The sequence below is a fragment of the Spea bombifrons genome, chromosome 3 (genome assembly GCF_027358695.1).
Source record: "Spea bombifrons isolate aSpeBom1 chromosome 3, aSpeBom1.2.pri, whole genome shotgun sequence".
Taxonomy (NCBI): domain Eukaryota; kingdom Metazoa; phylum Chordata; class Amphibia; order Anura; family Pelobatidae; genus Spea; species Spea bombifrons.
In genome coordinates this window covers 30,366,774-30,387,645 of record NC_071089.1, presented here as the reverse complement: position 1 = coordinate 30,387,645, position 20,872 = coordinate 30,366,774, and the positions used below count along the sequence as shown (strand labels likewise).

Genomic DNA, 20,872 nt, shown 5'->3' with positions numbered 1-20,872 from the left:
AGGATCGGAGATAAAAGTGGGGTTTATTACAGTGATAAACCGGATCCTTTCCCTAACAACTACAAGATATGCTTTATACGTCAGCTACATTTTGGAGTCTATTATGAGAGCCGTGATATCAGCAGGACTCTGGGAGCAAGTTGTTTGGGCAGATATTGTTCACTAGGATATTCACCTGGTTTCGCTTAATCATTTCCCTAGGTGCTTGTTAATGACATGGAAGGTGTTGAGGCATCTCTCAAGAAGCTGAATGAAGTGGAGGTTGCATTGAGAAACCACCCAGACACCATGATCAATACATGGGTACAGCCCAGGCTCACTGACCAGCAGGCTCAATGGGAAAGGCTAAACAAACAGGTAAAAAACAATAATCATCCGTTCTAAGAGCTCTAACATATTTGCATGTGCTGTACAATATGCAAAAGCAATATATACTTACTTGTTGGGGGTTATGTATAAGGAGCAAATCTGGTTCTAATAGAATATGGGAACTACTCTGTAAATATCTTTACTTATATGTGTGGTGCCTTATTTAATATGCTTGGTAAATGTTATTATTAAATACATTATTATTAAAAGTCATTATCTTTAGATAATTTAGGTAGAAACTCTGAACTACATGCATTCATGCTAGATGTTTACGATCCTAACCTAACCATAAATGAATAGTTGGCAGAACGCAAGATGTTGGGCAACATAGGGTTGATATTTTAATGCTTGTTTAAACATGAAATAAATATAAAATTTAAGATTTGAGACAAAGCCACATTAAAGAGGGGCTAATTTGTAAGTTTCTTATTTACCATAAATGAATAATCAAGTTATTTTACATGCATATACCTACAGTTATTATTATTATTGTTATTATTATTATTATTAAATATTGTTCATGGAGCTTATGCAGATTCGTAGCACTATAACAGTCTTAAAAAAGCTTAAGCGTGTACTTATTTAGTTCATAGGCGGTATGGCATTTTTAGAGTTTGTCGAAAGTTTATTGAAACTAGTGTTCTTGTGAACATTTTGTTTTGTTTATTCTTAGGTCATCCATCAGATGAACAGTTTGTCCGAGCGTCAGGAGAAAGCAGTAAACTTGAAGAAAGATTTGGCAGAGATGCGAGAATGGATGATGCAGGCTGAAGAAGAATATTTGGAGAAAGATTTTGAGTACAGGTCGCCAGAGGAGCTCGAGAACGCAGTGGAGGAAATGAAAGTAAGAGAACACCTAGAGGAGAAGGAAGGAATGTCTGAGTTCATGTGATCACCTTCCCAAATCCTTATTTACAGGTCCATGTACTTAATAAACACGTGTTATCTGGCTTTTCCAGATTTCTCCTCCCAATAGTTGATTCTGATTCTGTCTGCTTTAGGATTGGGCGTTTGGACAGGAAAACATAGTTTAGCTCAGAAAAGTAATTAGTAAAGGTAGTCTTTATTTTTAAAGCAATCATTTCCATAAAAATGACAATGATATCCCCTGATGGACCTCCATAGCATAGTAGGTCTGAAGGACAGTTGAGGGGAGACTCCTTGCTTCAGGCCTTGGGAAGTGACCCTAATAATTACATCACTGATCAAAGATATTTTAATAAATAAATGTAATGATGCTAAATCTTTGCAGGTGTCAGCTCACCCTCACGTTAATTTAAATTATTAGTATATTGGTTTTTAAACAACATTACTGAATAGTGCTTTACAGATAACAAATAATTTCCCTTTCTTCATTGCACATGTTCAATGCATTGCTTAAATGTTTGCTCTTTGTGCAGAGAGCGAAGGAGGAAGTGTTACAGAAAGAAGTACGAGTGAAGATATTAAAGGACAACATCAAAGCTTTGGCTGCAAAGGGTCCAGCTGGTGGCCAAGACCTGACGTGTGAGCTGAAGGAGGTGCTGGACAATTACCAGCTGCTCTGTAATCGCATCCGGGGAAAGTGCCACACTTTGGAGGTACACTACTAGGGAAAAATTCCAAAACGTATTAACAGAAAAAACACCCTGTAGATCCTAAATTTTTATTTTTTGGGGGGTCAAGGTGTATAAGAAATATTTTTCTATGTTGACTCAATCAAATGTGTCAACCACAACTAAGATGTTCTGTTGGGCTATATCCATTTTGCTTACCGTATTATGGCAGTAAGGATTCCTTTTGACTGTGTGGTACCCACTATGACTTGTTGGATGAGACACTTGTGACTTTTCCTAAAAAGCTGCTTGTGTTGTTTTTAGTGTTCTCATTTAACAAATGCACTATTGTAAAAGGAGTGAGTTTTTTCATGAGGACTTTCAGCAACGGGTTATCCTGTGATTTAGTAACCACTTGCTTTATACCTGTTCTTTCTAGGAAGTCTGGTCTTGCTGGGCTGAGCTTCTCCAATATCTGAAACTAGAGACTGCCTGGCTAAGTACATTGGAGGAAAAAATCCAGAGCTCATCAAATCTCCCCGACAAAGCTGACTTAGTGAATGAAACATTGGAGGTATTGTATCTGTGTAGTGAAACTCAGTCACTGAGTGCCATGGTGAGCGCTGCATTGTTAAGATATGAGATGACTTCCCCCAGACTCTTGTATTAAATGTAGCCAAACCAAATTACATGGGGCTGTATGATTTTAGCATGTTGTTTTACAGGGTGTGTATGGGATCTTGGATTGGTAAGCACTGATTTAACACCCTCACATTTGTGCACCCATGGGGCATAAAACACTGAGATGTGCCTTCAGTTTCATGAACTTCACTTCTCTGCTCCGTTTCTGGAGTCACACTCCACTCTGTTAGGATATACCACATTCTCTGAGGTCTATCTCCTTCTAGGACACGTGGACCAGATTTTGGTAGTTGTTGTCTTCTTCACCTAAAGGGAAATTCCATAACTGCTAAGATTCCCTTTTTGGTATGTTGAATATTGAATTCCATCACATAACTAATATATTGTGACTGCATAGAGAATTAAACTAAAAGATTAGATTATTAAAAATAATATTAGTATAATTCCAATCGGGGGCAGCAGGAAAAAAAACACTGACTGTAGGGGCACAGTCTATAAATCTACACAGGGTATGAAATGACTCCCAAACCATCCATGTATTATACACGGGCAAAGTTTTTTGTTGAAGGAAAAGCGTCCTTGCATCCTAATGTTATTTTTTCACATATGTATAATATGTAAAAAAAAAAAAAAAAGGACAAAGTGAGATTTTACGCTATATAAATAGCAAATGTTTAGAAATGTGGAAATCAGAAGATGCTAAGCAATTTTGCTTTCTTGTGTGTGTGTGTGTGTGTGTTTGTGTGTTTTTGCTATTGTGACATACTGGTTTATATGAGAAAAGGAAGAAGACTCCTGATTATAGATAATTTTTGATCTTTGTCATTGAAAAGACAAGTGTTCATTCAGTAAATCAGGCTCACAAACTATATTCATGTCTAATATGAAATATCATTTTTTGAGATGATTTGTTGTGTTTCTAGTCTCTAGAATGTATCCTGCGACACCCAGCAGACAACAGAACCCAGATCCGTGAACTTGGGCAAACCTTGATTGATGGCGGCATCCTTTATGACATCATCAGCGATAAGCTGGAAGTATTTAATGCCCGCTACGAAGAGTTGAGCCATGCGGTAAGTACCCAAAATTATTATACCCTATTGTATTCCTGTGCCCATATCCTATTATCCTAATTAAAACAGTTTTTGATTGCTTTAGTTAGAAATATATATATATATATATATATATATATATATACAATATTTCTCATTTTACATCTCTCCTTTTTTGAAAGCGATATATAAAATTCATACACCCACTAACTGTAATGAGGATTTGCTTTATTTAATAATGTACTCCTTGCCTCTTACGAGTCAGAAAATAATTGTCTAGCTGGATGTAGAATATGAACTTATTCCTGCCACATATATTTGCCACTCTAATTTTTAGAATGACTAGATTTATCTGGACTAGTTACATTAGTTGCCAAATGGCAGTGCTAAACAGAATCATATAACTGATTTATCTGGTATACAGGATCTGGGAAGGTTACATCATATAAGGTTTGTCTAAGAATATCAATGTATATAATCTTTGCAGGCTGTGAGCAGGCAGATTGCATTGGAGCAACACCTGCAGAACCTGCGTGAAAGTGATCACATCCTTCAAGTCCTGCAGGAGTCTTTGGAAGATCTGGATAAGCAGCTCACTACATACCTGACAGACAGAGTGGATGCTCTCCGTATGCCACAGGAAGCCCAGGTATCCCAACCAGACCTCTCTTGTAAAGCTATTCAATTTGTCAATTCTTCACATCACAACCATGTGAAAATAATGCAGTGCCTGTCGCTAGTCATTTTTGTGGTGGCACTTAACAACTACTGAGTACAACTGCTTTTCTGTGTATTCAGTCGGGCAGTCTCTACTTGCCACAAAAGCCTCATCCACACCTTTTCTGCCTATTGTTGATGACACAATTATGGTATTTCTAGAATATGTCTCCTACTTCTTTGCTGCCCCCCCCTTCCTAACACATGAACAGTTAAAACATCCATGCGCTCCTTATCTCCCAGCTTGACTCTTGTAACTGAAGTCTTAGCTGTAACCCAGACCGTACAGTGGTTTTCATTTCGCCCCCCCCTACCTATATTCCCTTGCAAACCTCCAAATATACACATACAGGGCTCTTCTGCTCTTCGGCTCTGATCCCTACCTCTCATGCTCGTGTACAAGTCTTCTCTAGGGCTGCCTCTGTCCTTTGCAATGTTCTACCCTGCTACCTTTCTATTCTCTTCTTGTCTCCATTCTTTAAAAAAAAAAAGCTAAACCCCACTTCTTCAGGAAAAGCTGACAGGTGAACTCTCCTCCTTCCACCAGCCCCTGCCTCACCTTTCCTAGTCTCACTCCATATCTACTTACTTTTCGTGCCAGTCTGTACATGCGTCTAGTAATATTTATTTACGTAATGATTGCATTCAGATATATGTTAGTGGCTGGTCCACCTCCTCGCCTTTTTTCTCTAAGACTAAATTGTTATGTTATACTCTACTTGTTCTCTCCTGTTTACCCATTGTACAGCACTGTGGAACATGATATATATGAATCTATAAATAATAATAATAATCATACCACTACCTTGCAGTTTGCGGTGGAATCTGTGCAATCAATGATCTCTGAAAATCCTGCCTTCCATTTTCTCCATTATTATTGTTAAACATCTTTGATCTACAATGCATTAAACGCATTTAAAAAACACATTAAAAAACATGAAATTGTTTTCAACTTTTACTGATGCATTTAAAAAAAAAAAATCCTTACTTTTTCTGTGACAATATTTGTTCACTAAACCAGAGCAGACCTCATGCCAAATGCATTTCACAATTTATAACACATGAAGCAGCGGTGGTATGTTTTTGCTCTAATTTACTTTGGCCTAAAGATGTTGATATCCAATGAAGCAATAACAATAACATCTTTACTAAAACATAGCAAAGGTTTTAAGTGATAAACGGGTTCTGTGATGCCCTCTACTGGATCTGAATTGAATGAGCTTTCATGCACACACTGAAAGTGTGTTTTATATTGTAGAAGGTTAAACGTGGTAGTAAATAAGTGGTAGTGTTGTTTAGCACATTTACATAGCAGGCGTATTTCTAGATTTTCTTTTTTACTGGGTTACTGATTTTTAATCATGACATTGCTCTGACTGGGTAATTGGCCAATAACTCTGAATGTATTGGAGATAGAATTACAACTATTATTATTTACTGTTTTTATGGCACCATCATATTCTATGTAAGCCTTTAATGTTCCTGAAAGCTACATAGAAGAATGTTTCTAGCTAGCTATAAAGAACGACCAGGGGAGGGCTGGCAACTGATTCAACCAAATCCACCTGTCTCAAACTTGGTTCTGTCTCTGATCCACCTGTCTCAACCTTGGTTCTGTCTCTGATCCACCTGTCTCAAACTTGGTTCTGTCTCTGATCCACCTGTCTCAACCTTGGTTCTGTTTATCGACTACCTGCTCCTTGTTCCAGTGTACAATAATTTAGTAATAATAATAATAGTAAAATTATTTTTTTTCAAAAAATGTTGTTGAAAGGGAGAATTTGTTGTGCAAGAATGTCAAGATGTATACAACAACTTCATAATCAGTTTCCTAATTATCATGACAAGATTCCTCCAATTTACCTGTTACAGAAAATTCAAGCAGACATCAGTGCCCATGAAGCAACCTTAGAAGAGCTGAAGAAAAGTCCTCGACCATTGCCCCTTTCGACACCTGAGGTCAAATCTCCTCGTGGAGGGACTCAACTGGATGTGCTTCAGGTACCAATGTGAAATTTTAATTGCCCGTAGAAAAAGTCTTACAAAATGCAAATTAATATCTGCAACATGAAGCCATTTCATTCCATATAAAAATAGTAAAATAATTAAAGATATTTAACAAAGTATATTTTTTTTCAAATGAGGAGAAATGTTAGAACAATACATCCTAATCTAAAACTGTGGGGTCAAAGGCTTGTATGTAATGTAAGGAAGTGTTCCTCCGCTTAGAGGGTGGTAGATAAGTGTAACAGCCTCCTAGTAAAAGTGGTAGAGGTTAACACAGGAAGGCAATCTGCATATGGCTATCCTGAATCTAAGATGAGACCAAGGACTGAGGTTTAAGTCTTTAATATTTTATTAAACTGGACACTGGTTATGTAAATGCTGACTTAAAACTGTAATTAAAACCTAAAAATGTATTTAATAAAAAAAAATAAGATGGGTATTTTGTAACTGACAGTAGTTTTTTTATTCATAACGTTCCAATATATAATTTGAAATACATTTTAATTGTACGCAGAGGAAGCTTCGAGAAGTGTCCACAAAGTTCCAGCTTTTCCAGAAGCCGGCCAATTTTGAGCAGAGAATGCTGGACTGCAAACGTGTTCTAGATGGAGTTAAGGCTGAACTTAGTGTTCTTGAAGTAAAGGAAATTGATCCAGATGTCATTCAGACCCACATGGATGGGTGCATGGTGAGAATACCTTATACGTGTAGAAATAGACAGTTAATACAGGACAGAAATCTGTGATGGTGGTAATACTTTTAAGTTCTCTAGCTGTTGATGATCTCCAGCTCTCGCAATTCTGACTGGCGGTAGATCTTAAGAGCTGTTGTTCACCAAAAGCCTGTGGTTTAGTTGATTTTGACTATCATACCAGACCTGCTTCATGGACTAACAGAAACCTATACATGTTTGCAGCTGACAAGTCCTATTTACCATAATACATTATAAAGGATTACTACATATAGATTTGCGCACCAAAAAGGAAAGCATGAGACCATGTCCATGTTCAGGAAGACTCATAGTTTTGCTCACAAATGCTGTTACAAAATCACTGCACAAGACTTAGTAAACCCACAAGGACAGTTCAGATCTGAAGTAAAAGGCAGACTTTCTTTGCATCCAAGGATCAATATCCTCAGATATATATGTAAGTATTGACAGGCTTTAGCAATGAGGTGCAGGCAGTATCTCTGTAGAGTCGGTCAACTAGGAGGCCCTTGTCCTTATTCATGCCCAAGGAAAAACGTGTGGACAGAGGGTGAGACTATCTTGTTTGAGAATGGTCAACACAAGTTCCTAGCCTTGTGGTGAATCCCCAATGTCTCACATTTTACCCTACTGGTGTTATTAGAGGAGAAATCTCCATCAGCATGTCAGACTGATCCCACCCACAGGGTCAACAATTTGAGATCCTACCTGGCTGCTTCCCACTTTAGGGCAAGCTATTGATGCAATGTGCTTTCTCAGGTAGTCCTTTTTTTGCATATCATTTCATAGGAGAATTATCATTTAGCATTAAATGTGATTTCTTATTTTGAATATAAACTGGCAAGGTAACTTTTTGTTGCAAGATAGTAAGGGCATCTGTTCATTTTCTGGTTTATAACTGCATGTTGTTTTGTTATTCAGAAACTGTATAAAACCTTAAGTGAAGTCAAGTTAGAAGTAGAAACTGTCATTAAGACCGGAAGACAAATTGTACAGAAACAACAAACGGATAATCCCAAATCAATGGATGAACAACTAACAGCTTTGAAGCTTCTGTACAATGATCTTGGTGCTCAGGTAAGTGATGCTTTTAGATTTTGATGGTGATTGCGCAACACGTTTAGACTACTGGGTCATTCAGTGGTTAATTTTGTTCTTTTTGCCACAAATGTTTATACGTAAAATTTGGCATTTTTTATGGCGATACTGTGAGCTTTTTTGTTCACAGATATACTTCTTGGCATGGTTGTCACATTCCAGAAATATCTGCTCCAAAGCATTCATACATTGGCACAGTGACAATTATATTTATATTATAAATGCCCCCCATTGTTTCTGTAACTCATAATATGGCTCATTGACATGTAATGTAGCTTTGGCTCGGGGTACCACAGTTTCTAGTGCTGCCTTGTAAGCTTGTGAACAGGTCCTTCTTTACCTAATACATTGCTCTGTCAATTCTACACTGACCAGACCATTAGAAGGTTAGAAAGGCTCTCGGCCGCTGACTAAATTTTATCAAGACCTAATCTCCAATGCAATTTCTTTTAGTAATGCCAGATGAATGAACGCATGGATCTTTTCTCATTAATAGTCACATGGTTTGATTATAACATTTCCAGACCACTGAGCAGATTCTGAAAGACCACGGGATGCCCCCTCGGCTTTGGGTATCTTAGCATTTAGCCCAAGGCTACTTTTCAGACCTAATGGCGTTCATTATAAATCACCTGTGGATTCCCAGTGTGTTCGGCATTACTAATGACAACTGAAGCGATGCTTTTGTTTGGCACACACAATGGATGTAAATAGCTGATTGACACACTCGCAGTCGGTCTCTGACACACACCTGGGCAAAGTTTTGTTTTCACATCTGCGCTAGCCGACACGTTATTTTTCACAGGAGGGCAGGGAGGATTTTCTGTGTAATAAATCATAAAAATATAGGAAACAACAAAAGATTTCTTTAGCATTCGTTTTTGTTCTTCTACCTTTGCAGATATACGGATGCATTTTATGATTTATTTAAGGTTCCTTTTTCAATAATATATGGCCCTTCCACAGGTAACGGAAGGAAAGCAGGAACTGGAGCGAGCCCTCGTTTTGGCTAGCAAGCTGAAGAAGGAGTCAGCTTTACTGTCCGAATGGCTTACGGCTACAGAATCTGAGCTTGTTCAGAAATCAACCGCTGACAACCTGTGTGCAGATCTGGACGTGGAAATTTCCTGGGCAAAAGTAAGAATTCACCAGACACTCGTGTCTCATCCTTGTGGGCACTTGGCTTGAGTGCTCAGTTTGGGGGAAACTTGAGGTTAGCAATAGGAGTGTTACGATGTTCTGAGCCAAATCCTGCGAGTTGATTCTGAGAAAGATTGCTCTTTAAATGGGATCTATCATGAACTATATGTATGTAAACATATATATTATAGAACAACACCTCTACTTAGACCCCAAAAGTAAAGAAGAGCTTCTTTAGTGGTGAAGGAAGGTTAGTTAGTGATCTTTTATATAAATATTTTATTATGTATATATAGATATATATATCTTGTGATAGACACTTTAATAGGTGATTACATTGGAGTTTTGCCTCAGAATTTGTACATTATTCTCATGACTTACTGAATAAATCTCCACCGCTGTCTCATCATCTGGGCAAGTTGATGCCTTGTTTTTAGGTATACTGGTCAGGTATTGCACGCTGAATGAGTGTCTGGAAATTAACCATTTCTAGTTAAACTTCACCTGCCATTCACAAACCAACCACCTGTGCCCCACCATGCACTCTAATCCTCTTAGGCACACAGTACATTACACATCCCACAAACACACACTTAATACACTTACAGTAGGGCCTTTCCTTTCTGCTACATTAATTAAATTAAATTCATATTACTCCTAAGCATTCAGACTACGAGCTTTTCATAAAAGACTTGGGGCTTCAACCAATGTGTCCCCCATGTTCAGGTTTTTAATGACATGGGATATGGCTTAGGGCAGCAAATGATAAACATCTGAAGATCTCAACCTGAATCACTCCATGGTTGGAGTTGCATAAAATGGAACAATGTTTCATGTTCTCCATTACATTATGTGTTAATATTATACCCTTCCATACCAAATTATCATATGACCTGCCTGCTTCCTCTCAAGAGCTCAACGTGTCCAAATCAAAACCCTTATATCATTGGTGCCGTTCTACATCATTTATGGTTGAATCCCCATATCCAAAAAAAACATTATTGTCTTTATGTGGTTTAATCTACAGATGACAAAATAAAATTACAGGTCTGTTGACATTTATTTACTGTTCAGTTGGATGCCACTGATACCCTCCCTAAGAAGACGTTGTGAGTACTTTAATATACAGGGTGTCCCATAAGTCTGGAACCATAGGATCTATGCTGTTTTTACATTATGAAGCATGTCAACGAATTCCGGTGGATGTGATCACACGTGTTCTGGCAGAGTAAAGAGTGTAGGAATACTACACAACGGCAGACACTTTGAACCGATTTTGTAATCTGTTGTGTTTTTCTCCAATGGTTCCAGACTTATGGGACACCCAGGACATTCTTTGAAAGGTTAAACAAACAAAAAAACAGTCACTTACCTCCACATCAGCTTTGGAGCTGCAGCTCCCCATGTCCTCCAAGTTCAAACCATTCCTAACGCTAATTAGCATCTACTGCAACAATAATATTTACTCACTGGTTTTCTTGAAAATCCCTTGTTTGATTGTATCTTTAAGATGAAATATAAAAAGTAATGTTTTACAGGATTTGCCCAGATATGCGGTATATGGGTGTATATAGCAGGGATACACTGAAATCCCTAGCAGTCATTCCAGCAGTATTAATTGGGCTGGGATTTCATCCTGAATTATGAGCACACAGTAAAAACAAATTGTGCCTCACTTATTAAATGGCTTAATTATAACTCACTTGTGGTTTAGCTGCACCAGGACGCACATGGCTTACGGATAATGATTTTTAATCACCTCTTAGCAATGCCTGCTGTATTCTGTGCCCATTCACTTGTTGATGGGTATTTACAGGACACGATAGTGCCTTTTTAATTCATTCAGTGTATTTTGCTGCTTATGGAAAACAATTGACTCGGGCATTAGGATACAGCCAGTTTAACCCCTTCTGTTCTGTTCTGTGTGCCATTTTGTTCACACATTCTATGCCATTCCAACTCATATGAATATATGAATCGTACTGCTTTCCAACATTTCAACTAATTAAAAAGGGTCACTTTTGTTTTATTTGGTGTGGTTAGTAGGGCTGGACTGTAAATATAAATATATAAGTTGAACACTGGCCCCATATGGCATAGTGGCACTCTTCCAGAACACATATTTATAGTGCAGGAGTACCGTAATTTTTTTCGAAATGTTCAGCCACGCAATAAATACCCCGCCACTGCCATGCCCCCGCCACTTTGGATGCCTTTCAACATACTTTTATATTAACACGAAAGCATACAAAGAGTAGATCCGGGCTATATGAACTTGCATTCTATTCCATAGTTACTTTACATGATTTCAAATGACCAAAGGGACATTTTAAGGAGCGTGCCTGGAGGCGCTTTTTGTAACTTTCTGACCCATTGATGGCTCTTAAATGAATAAGGCAAAGAGGAAGAGTTTCACTTATTTCCACCATTTGACTTAAAAACTGTTTTTGACTGTTTCTATACATATTATTTTGACTTTTAAAGCCATACACCTGTACCCAGAATCACTTCAGCAGACGTTCTTCTAGACATTTTTCATACATAACCCCTATGTCTCAAAAAACAACAGATAGGTCTAATCTTGCATAACATTGCAATTTAGACATTCAGAGCAAGACTAATATTAACCAAGCAGTAATGTCATGGGCAGGGACATAACTAGAAACCACAGGGCCCCGTTGTGAAAACCTTTGCCCCCTAACAGCGTGTGAGTGCTGCCCCCTAACACGCTTACAGAAATTTACACATGCTAACACACACACTTACTCATACTTATTAACACACATGTGCATACTCATTCTAACACACACTCCCTCTCACACCACTCATGCTAACACACAAACCATCTCACAACTCTTACACATATAAGCGCACACATAAACACATTAGTGCTCACACACATACATAGACATGAATGCTCATATACACATCTACATAGATATTGATGCTCACACACTTATACGTAGAATCCATGCTCACATACATACCCCCTCACTCGCGCCTCAGTTGCACTGCAGGGTCTTCATGCCGGTTCAGAATTGTTTAGAATGGGCCTTTCCGACCTGGACCGGCCCGGTTACAGTTGCGACCCCTGCTATGCTTGTAGTTACGCCACTGGATGTGGTTGCTCTTTAAAGGGTTCCTTATTGAATTTGCCAAATTGGTTTTAAAATGTATACAAATAGGCCACAGTGTTTAGTTTACAGAGGATGTGTGTTCCAACATCTGCTGTAATAATCCTGCCTATCACACTGCCTATTTGGACTAGTACAATGTTATAGATCAAAGTCAGTTAGTTCGGTATTCCCTAGCTTATATTTAGGCTTCTAAATAGAATTTATATTTATATTCCGCAGCGCTGCACAATGGGTAAACAAGACAGTTGTAAATATCATAATAAAAATAATTAGAGAAAAATAACAGGTGAGGATGGTCCTGCTCAAATGAGCTTACAATCCAGAGGGAGTTAGGGTATATTACACAAAAGGTCAAAGTACTGCAGTATGGATCAGCCATACTAGTGTAAGTATTGCAGGAGAGGGACCAGGAAAGAATATATGACAAAGGTCGTTAATGCGTAAGTTCCCGGCAACGTTAAAGAAGTGTGCTGTTGGGGATTCCTTGAAGGACCGAAGGCAGGGAGAAAAACGGATAGTCCGGGGAGGACATTCCATTAGATACGGGCAGCCCAGGTCTTTGTGCTGTCTGTCAGGAAAGTTCATGTGCCTGGCCTTATGTTGGCCTTTAATAAAAGTAAATAGCTTCTGCATTCCCTGTACTGCCTGTCTAGGGACTGTAGAGCCATATACTGTTCCAGGGTCTGGGCAAACCAATTTTCCATTTACTCTTCCGTGTTTGGTTTGCTAGAAGCATCACAGCCATGACCTGCAGAGTGACAGTCATCAAATACAGAGGCTTTCATTGCTTCCTTGACATCCATAGTTGGAATGGTTGAAATTATTCTACAAGAATTTTGTATAGAAATAAAGGACCATGACAGATGTACAAGTTAAGCATTCCGCTCATCAGTTGTTGGCGTTTAGAATTTCTAAATATAAATGAACCCTTTCTAGCTTCCCAATGCCAAATTATGTTAAAGATCAGTTCAGCAATAGACTCTCCAGTGCTGTTAAGCTGCTTAGAGGAAAAAAATAAAAAGGAAAACTGAGTTTGAGGGTTTCTTAGCATGCTCTGAATAATCAGGCCTGCTTCTTTTGTAGAATGTGCTGAAAGAGCTGGAAAAGAGGAAGACTGATCTGAACAGTGTGACGGAGAACAGCGCTGCTCTTCAGTGCTTAGTGGAGGGCAGCGAGGCCACACTGGAGGACAAGCTGTGTGTGCTCAATGCCGGCTGGAGCAGAGTCCGGACCTGGACAGAGGACTGGTGCAACACACTCCTGGTATGTATACACATTCGGCCAAAGTACTGTAATACTGTGGTGATGTTTTGGCTTAAGGTACGTTTTAGCCAGCTGTGTTAACATTAACCTTTACCCAGTTACAGAATGTTCTGGAGCTAGTGGCACGTTTAGAAGTGGGCAAAATGGGCATGGAGGCAAAGGCTCCATGAGGGGCAGGGCTAACTGCATGAGGGGCAGGGCTTGCCATGTGTAGAGGCGGGGCTAAATTAGCTCCGCATAAGAAGGGAAATGGTTGGAGGAGTGGGCGTGGCCAAACGCTGCTCCTCTTCCTGGAGAAACTGAATCCCTTCTGTGAGCTTATACATCCCAAACACAACAGGGCAGCACTTGACATGCTGTGGTCGGCAACACGTGAAACGTGTGTCTGTGGGTGGGCTGGCCTGGTTCTTATTCTTCAAATGTTATGGGAGGCAGGACCGTAGAGAGGTAACATCACATGGCTTTGTTGCGCCTCTGTGCCTAAAGGTGCCAGCCCACTGCTGTATATGTGATGGAAAAATGGCTGATATGGCACGCACAATCCTTTATTATTATTCATAACACTTTATTCTGAGTAGAGTTATTTAAATTAAGTATTGGTACAAGAGGGTGTGGTTTGATTATGTGATAGCTCACTAACTAAATCCAGTTATATTTTGGATAAATAAAAGCTTAACACATTAATACCAGGTTTCAAAACAGGCTGAATAGGCTTTTGATATCTATATTCAGTATTTGAATTTGATAGAGGTGTTTTGAGTTTTGTACTAGTACATATCTTAGTCCAGTTAACCTGTGCGCTGGTTAGTTGTTTGGCATTACTAGAGTAATTAGTGAGGTAAAATTAAGCATAGTATCATAACATAGTGCATAGGGATTATCCATTAGCCGGTATTATAAGTTAATAAGCAAGTACGGACAATAACCTCACTAGTTTACCAAAATGCTAAGCTAGAGTGATCTCTTTTATAGCGACCAGGTACTATAATATGTTTTGCATGGCACCGTTGGTTTACACCCAGAGTAGTGCCACGTCCCGTTCCTGTTTGCTATTAGAAGGTTCTCCGTGGAGGGTGTTCGGTGCCAGCTCTAACACATTAGCTCTCATTAGCAGCCATTCAGTTCAGTGTGCTCAGCCAATGACCCTTCCTGTGCTTTGTTAGAATCACCAGACCCAGATGGAGATTTTCGATGAGAATGTTGCTCACATAAGCACTTGGCTGTACCAGGCGGAAGCCCTGCTGGATGAGATTGAGAAAAAGCCAGCAAGCAAAAAGGAGGAAACCGTGAAGGTACTTCTTTTTTCAACAATAACGTATTCAGTGCTACTATATGTCTTCATGATTTGGTGAGTTCTTTTTTATTTAAGGCTTACTTTAACATTATAACACCTTTTTGTTTTATTATCTGGAGTTATCACGGAAGTTATAGCTTTACAGCATGTAGAAGGGACACACTCTCTGAATTAGTGGTAGCCGACACCTAGCTCTCAGGCTTCTAAGATTCTTTCTTTTGACTTCTGAGGTCCTCTGCAACAAGTTCCATCCTCAGTAAGCCGGTAGCAACCGCAAGGGAAACTCTAAGTATTAGTTTGTTATACACTTGTATGTCACACAGAGTTTATGCCATAGCATTCAATTGCTGAATTAAAATAATCATTAGAAAAAATAACACTGTAAGCCATGAACCTCCTTTCCCAATGTATTTATCACTATTGTACCCTGATCATAATGTTTATATGACACCTGTACTTATTATATAGCTGCACTTATTGTACCTCCTCTTTACTATACTTCAACGCGCTAGGTACATCTGTCAGTGCTAAATAAATACAAATATACATACATACATACATACATACAGTATATACAATGCGGATGGAATGACATTGCTTTGTCTGTTTTCAGCGCCTGTTGTCTGAGCTGGATGATGTTAGTCTAAGAGTAGATAATGTCCGTGACCAAGCCATTATCCTAATGAATAACCGTGGCGTATCCTGTCGGCAACTGGTGGAACCAAAACTTTCTGAGCTTAACCGCAACTTCGAAAAGGTTTCACAGCACATCAAGGCAGCTAAAGTGAGTGTACAACATAAAAATATATTTTTTTTAGTGACAGTACGTTTGAACCCATTAATTACTATGATGTCGTACAGTCATAGTTAGTTTTAATTTTTGGTCACATTTTACAAATCTGACATATCTATGCATCATGTAAACCTATGCAATAATGTTTAAAGAATAAAATAAGCAGTACATATGTATTTGAAGCTTACCTTACAAGTGTTATTAGGAACTACATAGTTATGACTCTCTATTAACTCATCTCGTCTGTATTGCTGTTAATTGTTGTTAAGGTAGGTGGAAGGAAGGGAGATGACATCAGGACAGGGAATTAGATAAGTCCAGCTTTGCCACTGTCTACTACAAAAAGTAGAAGATATCGGTAGTTTTCATAAATACGTTTAGTTACACTAAAAGTTGTGGAGGTGATGATCTCATTTACGTATCAGAGGCATGGACATTGTACCAGAATGCATGCCTGTGGATTTTTTTTAGCTGTTGTGAGATAAAACTGGTTTAATTGGGACGGCACATCCGATGTGTTGCCAGAGATGATTTAAGCGTGCACACGGTTGAATGGCCACTTGTGTAAACTCAGCTTCATGTTTCTTTCAGATGATGGTCAGTCACGATACTCGCACACAAACACAAGGTCCGGAGGAAGAGCCCCTCCAAAATGATTTTCTTCCAGAAGAACTGGAAAGGTTTGAGACTGAGCTTCTTGGAGCCCAGAAAGTGATGGAACAACATTTACAGTCAACATCTGATGATGAAAAGGTGGGTAATGAGAATTAAAGTGGTGTTTGACTAGTGAACTGTATTCTTAAATGTTGTGCATCAACTTTCCTTGCTGTGGAACTCAGACTCACCTCCACCAGATTTTAAAACTATTTTTTGCTCTATCAAATTCCATAACAAATGAGTGCATCACGTATTATCTGAACTAAATGTGTGTAGCGTGTATTAGAAAGCCACCAACTTCCTGTTCTCATGACCTCTATAATTATGCACCCATGTCTCTCGTTTGTTATAGGGGAAGCCATAGCTTTTATAGTGAAATATAGTGTCAGATTCTCTTTCATTAATCTACAAGACACCTGTTCCTAACTTGGTGCATTATGCTAAACATCAGAATATATTAGCATAAAATTAGCATTGCTTATAAAGAGTTAACCTAATGTGGTGTTTGAGTTTGGAGCTGGGAAAATATCAAACAACTTTCTAGAATTGCAGCTTCCAGATTTACAGAGAAAGTTTACTGAAACAATGCACTTCCTCCAACAATATACACCAAAAGGCAAAAAGTACAGGTTAGAAGTTGTTTTGTGACATCTCCCTTTTAAATGTCTGTGTGGTGGCCGTTTGCTTGTTGGAGGTGCTCTTGATGTTTATTTAATGCACCTCTTTGCCAACGTTATCCCTTTTGCAGAGATGAGCGACACAATGTCATTAATTAGGGAAATAACTCATGCAAAGCCCGTCTGTCATTAGAATTGTAAATGCTTTTTTCCTCCTATAAGATCATAGAAGAAAGAGCTCACATCGAAGACATTTTACAGAGGGGAGAGCGCCTGCTTGAGCAACCAGTAGAGGACAACAAGAGAGAGAAGCTACGTCTGGAACTGCTGCTCTTACAGACCCGATACAACAATGTGAAGGTCAGGATTGCCCACTTTAATCCTCTACACAACATCAATATTACTACCCTTACATTAGCTTTACATTAGCATCTGTAAGATATGCAGATGTGGGTTGTGTAGATATAGTAAATATGTGTTAAATTAGGCTAAAGAGTCAATGTAATGTTTTGTTGAGTGGCCACCCCTCTACTACAAATGTAATTTATTAAAGAAGGTTGGTCAGTGAAACGTTATGCCCTTCTTTTTATCAGTTTTCTAGTTAACCTTCTTACATTTACTACATATCTATGGCCTGCAGGAATTAAGACTGGCTCAGAACAAGCAAGAGGTGAAGCTGCCTTCAGTGTCCATCCGACATAAGAAGGAAGAAGATCGCTTTTTCAGTTGGATGAATGAGACTGAACATCGGCTCTCTGGGCTCCATGAAGCCGAAGATGACAAGAAACTTCAAGTAATGTGAAAAACAATGCCACAATCTCTGATAGGTTCCAAGCTTAAGTTTATTGATCCATCCTTAAACATCCTCATTTGTAGAGTGTAATATTATAAGACATAAGTGTGGGGTGTTCAACTTTAGCTGCAGAAACAGAAGAAAAGATGAAGACCCCAGAGTCAAGCTCTAGATTCAGGGTCTTTGCTAAACTCACCATTTCCAGAGTGTGATGGGGAAGACATTGATTTGATCCACCCTTATACCCGCAAGCACTTCATCCTCCTTCTATAAACTGTTTGTGATTTTTTTTTAAAAGATAAATGTAAACCATGTTGATCTGTTACACCAATTACTGTTCTCAGGAGCTGCTGCAGGAGCTGGAGGATCACAGAGAAGAATTTATCGCTCTCCAGAAAAGGAGTGAAGTGCAGCAGTTGGGACCTGATGGGGGCAAGGTGAAAGAGCGATGGGAAGAGATCGAAAAGCAATTTGCTCTTTATCTAGGAGCGCAACATTACAGTCCAGTAAGTATTCTACTTTTTGTCTAGTCTCCATTCATTAGTCGTAAGGAAAAAAAAAAAGAAACAAAAAAGATTGGCCCCTAGGAAAAGTTAGAGTTTGAACATTATTTTTAATTTCTCACCCTATTGAATATAATTCTTTAAATATTGTCCTAAGGAAAGCCATAGTTCACAATCCTTCATTTGCTTACCACATAGACTGGAGAGTGACCACATCAATTCCACATTAATCATACATTGTAGAGTTTCCTACCCAACACATTAACTAAATCTCCCTGTATTTAGGACGTCTCTGGCGAGCAGTTTGATGGCAGCACGTACTCTACCGGATACACCCCATCACTTCTCCCTTCAGACTACTTAGTGGAGATAAATAAGGTCTTGCTTTCCATGGCTGATGCTGAATTATTGCTGAATGCCCAGGATCTGAACTGTGGAGAGTATGAGAACTTGTCCATGCAGGAGGAATCACTAAAGGTAACCAAAAATCCAAACAGATAAAATGTCCAACAAAGTTTATATGTATTATTATTTTCTTTCATTAAAGTTTGAATTTAGTTATGTTATTTAACAGATATGTGCATGTGTTCCATGACTCCTCATCTTTTAAGGATAGCAGCAAGTCCTAAAGGACTTCTTGATGACATAAAATGTAACTTTCATTTCTGTCACCCTATTCTTTGCTTTTTGAAGCACAACATGTACTCTAGCATTTCATTTATAAGCTATATCACTGTTCTAGACCATAAAAGATGTACTGGACAGGCTGGGCGAACAGATAGCGTTTATCCATGAGAAGCAGCCAGATGCCATCTTGGAAGCCACAGGACCTGAAGCTGTGCAGATTGGAGACTCATTGACCCAGGTGAATGCCGAATGGGATCGGATCAACAGATTGTACAATGACAGGAAAAGGTAAGATTGTTGTATCCGGGATCCGGGAAGCACTCAAACCCTCTTAATTGCTAGGATCCCTTAAAACCACCACTGTAACATATATATCCATTTTTAATCCATTCCTGAATTACAACCAAATCTCCTAAACAATCTAATGCAATTAAAAAGAGTACAATATAATAGCCATTATAAAGCAGAACACTTTAAGGCATAATTGTGACATTTACCAACAGAAATACCTTCAACATAATAAAAAATATTTTACTTTTTTAAGCATTCATTTAAAATTCTTATTCAATTTTTAATAAGACTTACATTTAAAGATATTTGAAACTCATTTTTAGTTTATTGTAGAATTTAGAGACAGAGTAATTTTTTTAATATTATACTCCTCACCATGTATGTTGTGTTTTAATTTATAATTAATAAATAAATTAAAATAATTGATGTATTTTATATATTTTAATTTTTCTTCCTTTTTGTCCCAGCCGTTTTGATCGGTCTTTGAAAGAATGGCACCAGTTCCAACGTGACCTCAACGACCTCACACAGTGGATAACTAACACAGAAAAGTTGCTGGCCGAGGCCCATACACCGGGAGGGACTTTAGACTTTGAGAAGGCCCAAATTCACCAACGGGTAAACAAGAATCAAGGCCATCAAATGAACTGTTTATCTTTCAGTTTCATGAGATGTTCTAGTATTTTCTGGGTTTTTAAGATTATTAATGGGTTACAGGTATTACAAATGAATGGAGGTTACAGGGATTATTAATGGGTTACAGGCATTATATCTGTGGTCCTCGGGGACTGCAAATAATGAAGGCTTTCAGAGCTTCCTCCCCAATGACAGAGCTGCCTAAAGGCACACTCCAGTCATAATTAATAGTAAAATATGCATTAGAGTCCACTTTCCGTGGACTCCAGTGTATTTTATTGCATACATGTTTGATGAGTTCCCAGTGAAGTCAATGGGGGTTCAACACAGAGAGACATAGAATTTAATGGAAGATAATTCCGACCATGTAGCCGTCCATTTTTCCTGATATAGACCATAATCAGGCGTCGGCCTTGTCTAAGATGTAGGATAGCTCAATTCATATCGCTTTTGCATTTATATACCACCTTATATTCAGTGAAATATATTTCATGCACTTCACACCTGTCAGAAACACTGTTTGAGTGAATTGCTCATTTAAACATTTTTTACAGATAGAAAACGCGTTTGTGTACAGAAGGGCAAACAGAGTCTTGTTTAAGCAGAATATATAGCTTGCCTTATTTCTTTGTTTCGGTGTCTCGATCGGCGTAATGATGTAAACATATCGGATGCTGCGCTTACTTTTGTTGCAGGAGCTGGAGGAAGGTGTGAGTACCCAGCAGCTGAATTTCACCATCCTAAGCCAAAGTGGAGAAGGAATCATACAGCAGCTTTCTGCCCTCGATGGGAAATTACTACAGGAAAAGCTTGCTGGGCTGAATAAGCGCTGGAGTGCAATAAGAATGGAAGTCATAGAGAGACAGCAAAGGTGAGTTTCAATGACAGATGCCTCATGCTAATTCAATCATGTCTTTTTTAGGGTCTACCACTTGGTCCATGTACTTTGGCACGATAAACATGCTGTAGAACTTGTATAGCCAACTGCTTAT

At 38.7% G+C, this 20,872-nt stretch overlaps 1 protein-coding gene across 3 annotated transcripts in view; it reads left to right on the top strand.

Annotated features, from left to right (window-relative positions):
• The window catches only part of UTRN (utrophin), a 284,301-nt gene that overhangs the window by 79,056 nt on the left and 184,373 nt on the right, over positions 1-20,872 (top strand). For all 3 annotated transcript variants that reach the window (XM_053460556.1, XM_053460558.1, XM_053460557.1), the window contains 21 exons: positions 202-357; positions 1,043-1,213; positions 1,770-1,949; positions 2,344-2,478; positions 3,470-3,619; positions 4,086-4,247; positions 6,188-6,316; positions 6,837-7,010; positions 7,953-8,108; positions 9,096-9,266; positions 13,490-13,669; positions 14,833-14,961; positions 15,577-15,747; positions 16,348-16,509; positions 17,253-17,390; positions 17,671-17,823; positions 18,168-18,329; positions 18,612-18,803; positions 19,069-19,241; positions 19,712-19,862; positions 20,576-20,751. In XM_053460556.1, the coding sequence (XP_053316531.1) occupies positions 202-357; positions 1,043-1,213; positions 1,770-1,949; positions 2,344-2,478; positions 3,470-3,619; positions 4,086-4,247; positions 6,188-6,316; positions 6,837-7,010; positions 7,953-8,108; positions 9,096-9,266; positions 13,490-13,669; positions 14,833-14,961; positions 15,577-15,747; positions 16,348-16,509; positions 17,253-17,390; positions 17,671-17,823; positions 18,168-18,329; positions 18,612-18,803; positions 19,069-19,241; positions 19,712-19,862; positions 20,576-20,751 (3,371 nt within the window). The remainder of the gene's footprint in view (positions 1-201; positions 358-1,042; positions 1,214-1,769; positions 1,950-2,343; positions 2,479-3,469; positions 3,620-4,085; positions 4,248-6,187; positions 6,317-6,836; positions 7,011-7,952; positions 8,109-9,095; positions 9,267-13,489; positions 13,670-14,832; positions 14,962-15,576; positions 15,748-16,347; positions 16,510-17,252; positions 17,391-17,670; positions 17,824-18,167; positions 18,330-18,611; positions 18,804-19,068; positions 19,242-19,711; positions 19,863-20,575; positions 20,752-20,872) is intronic.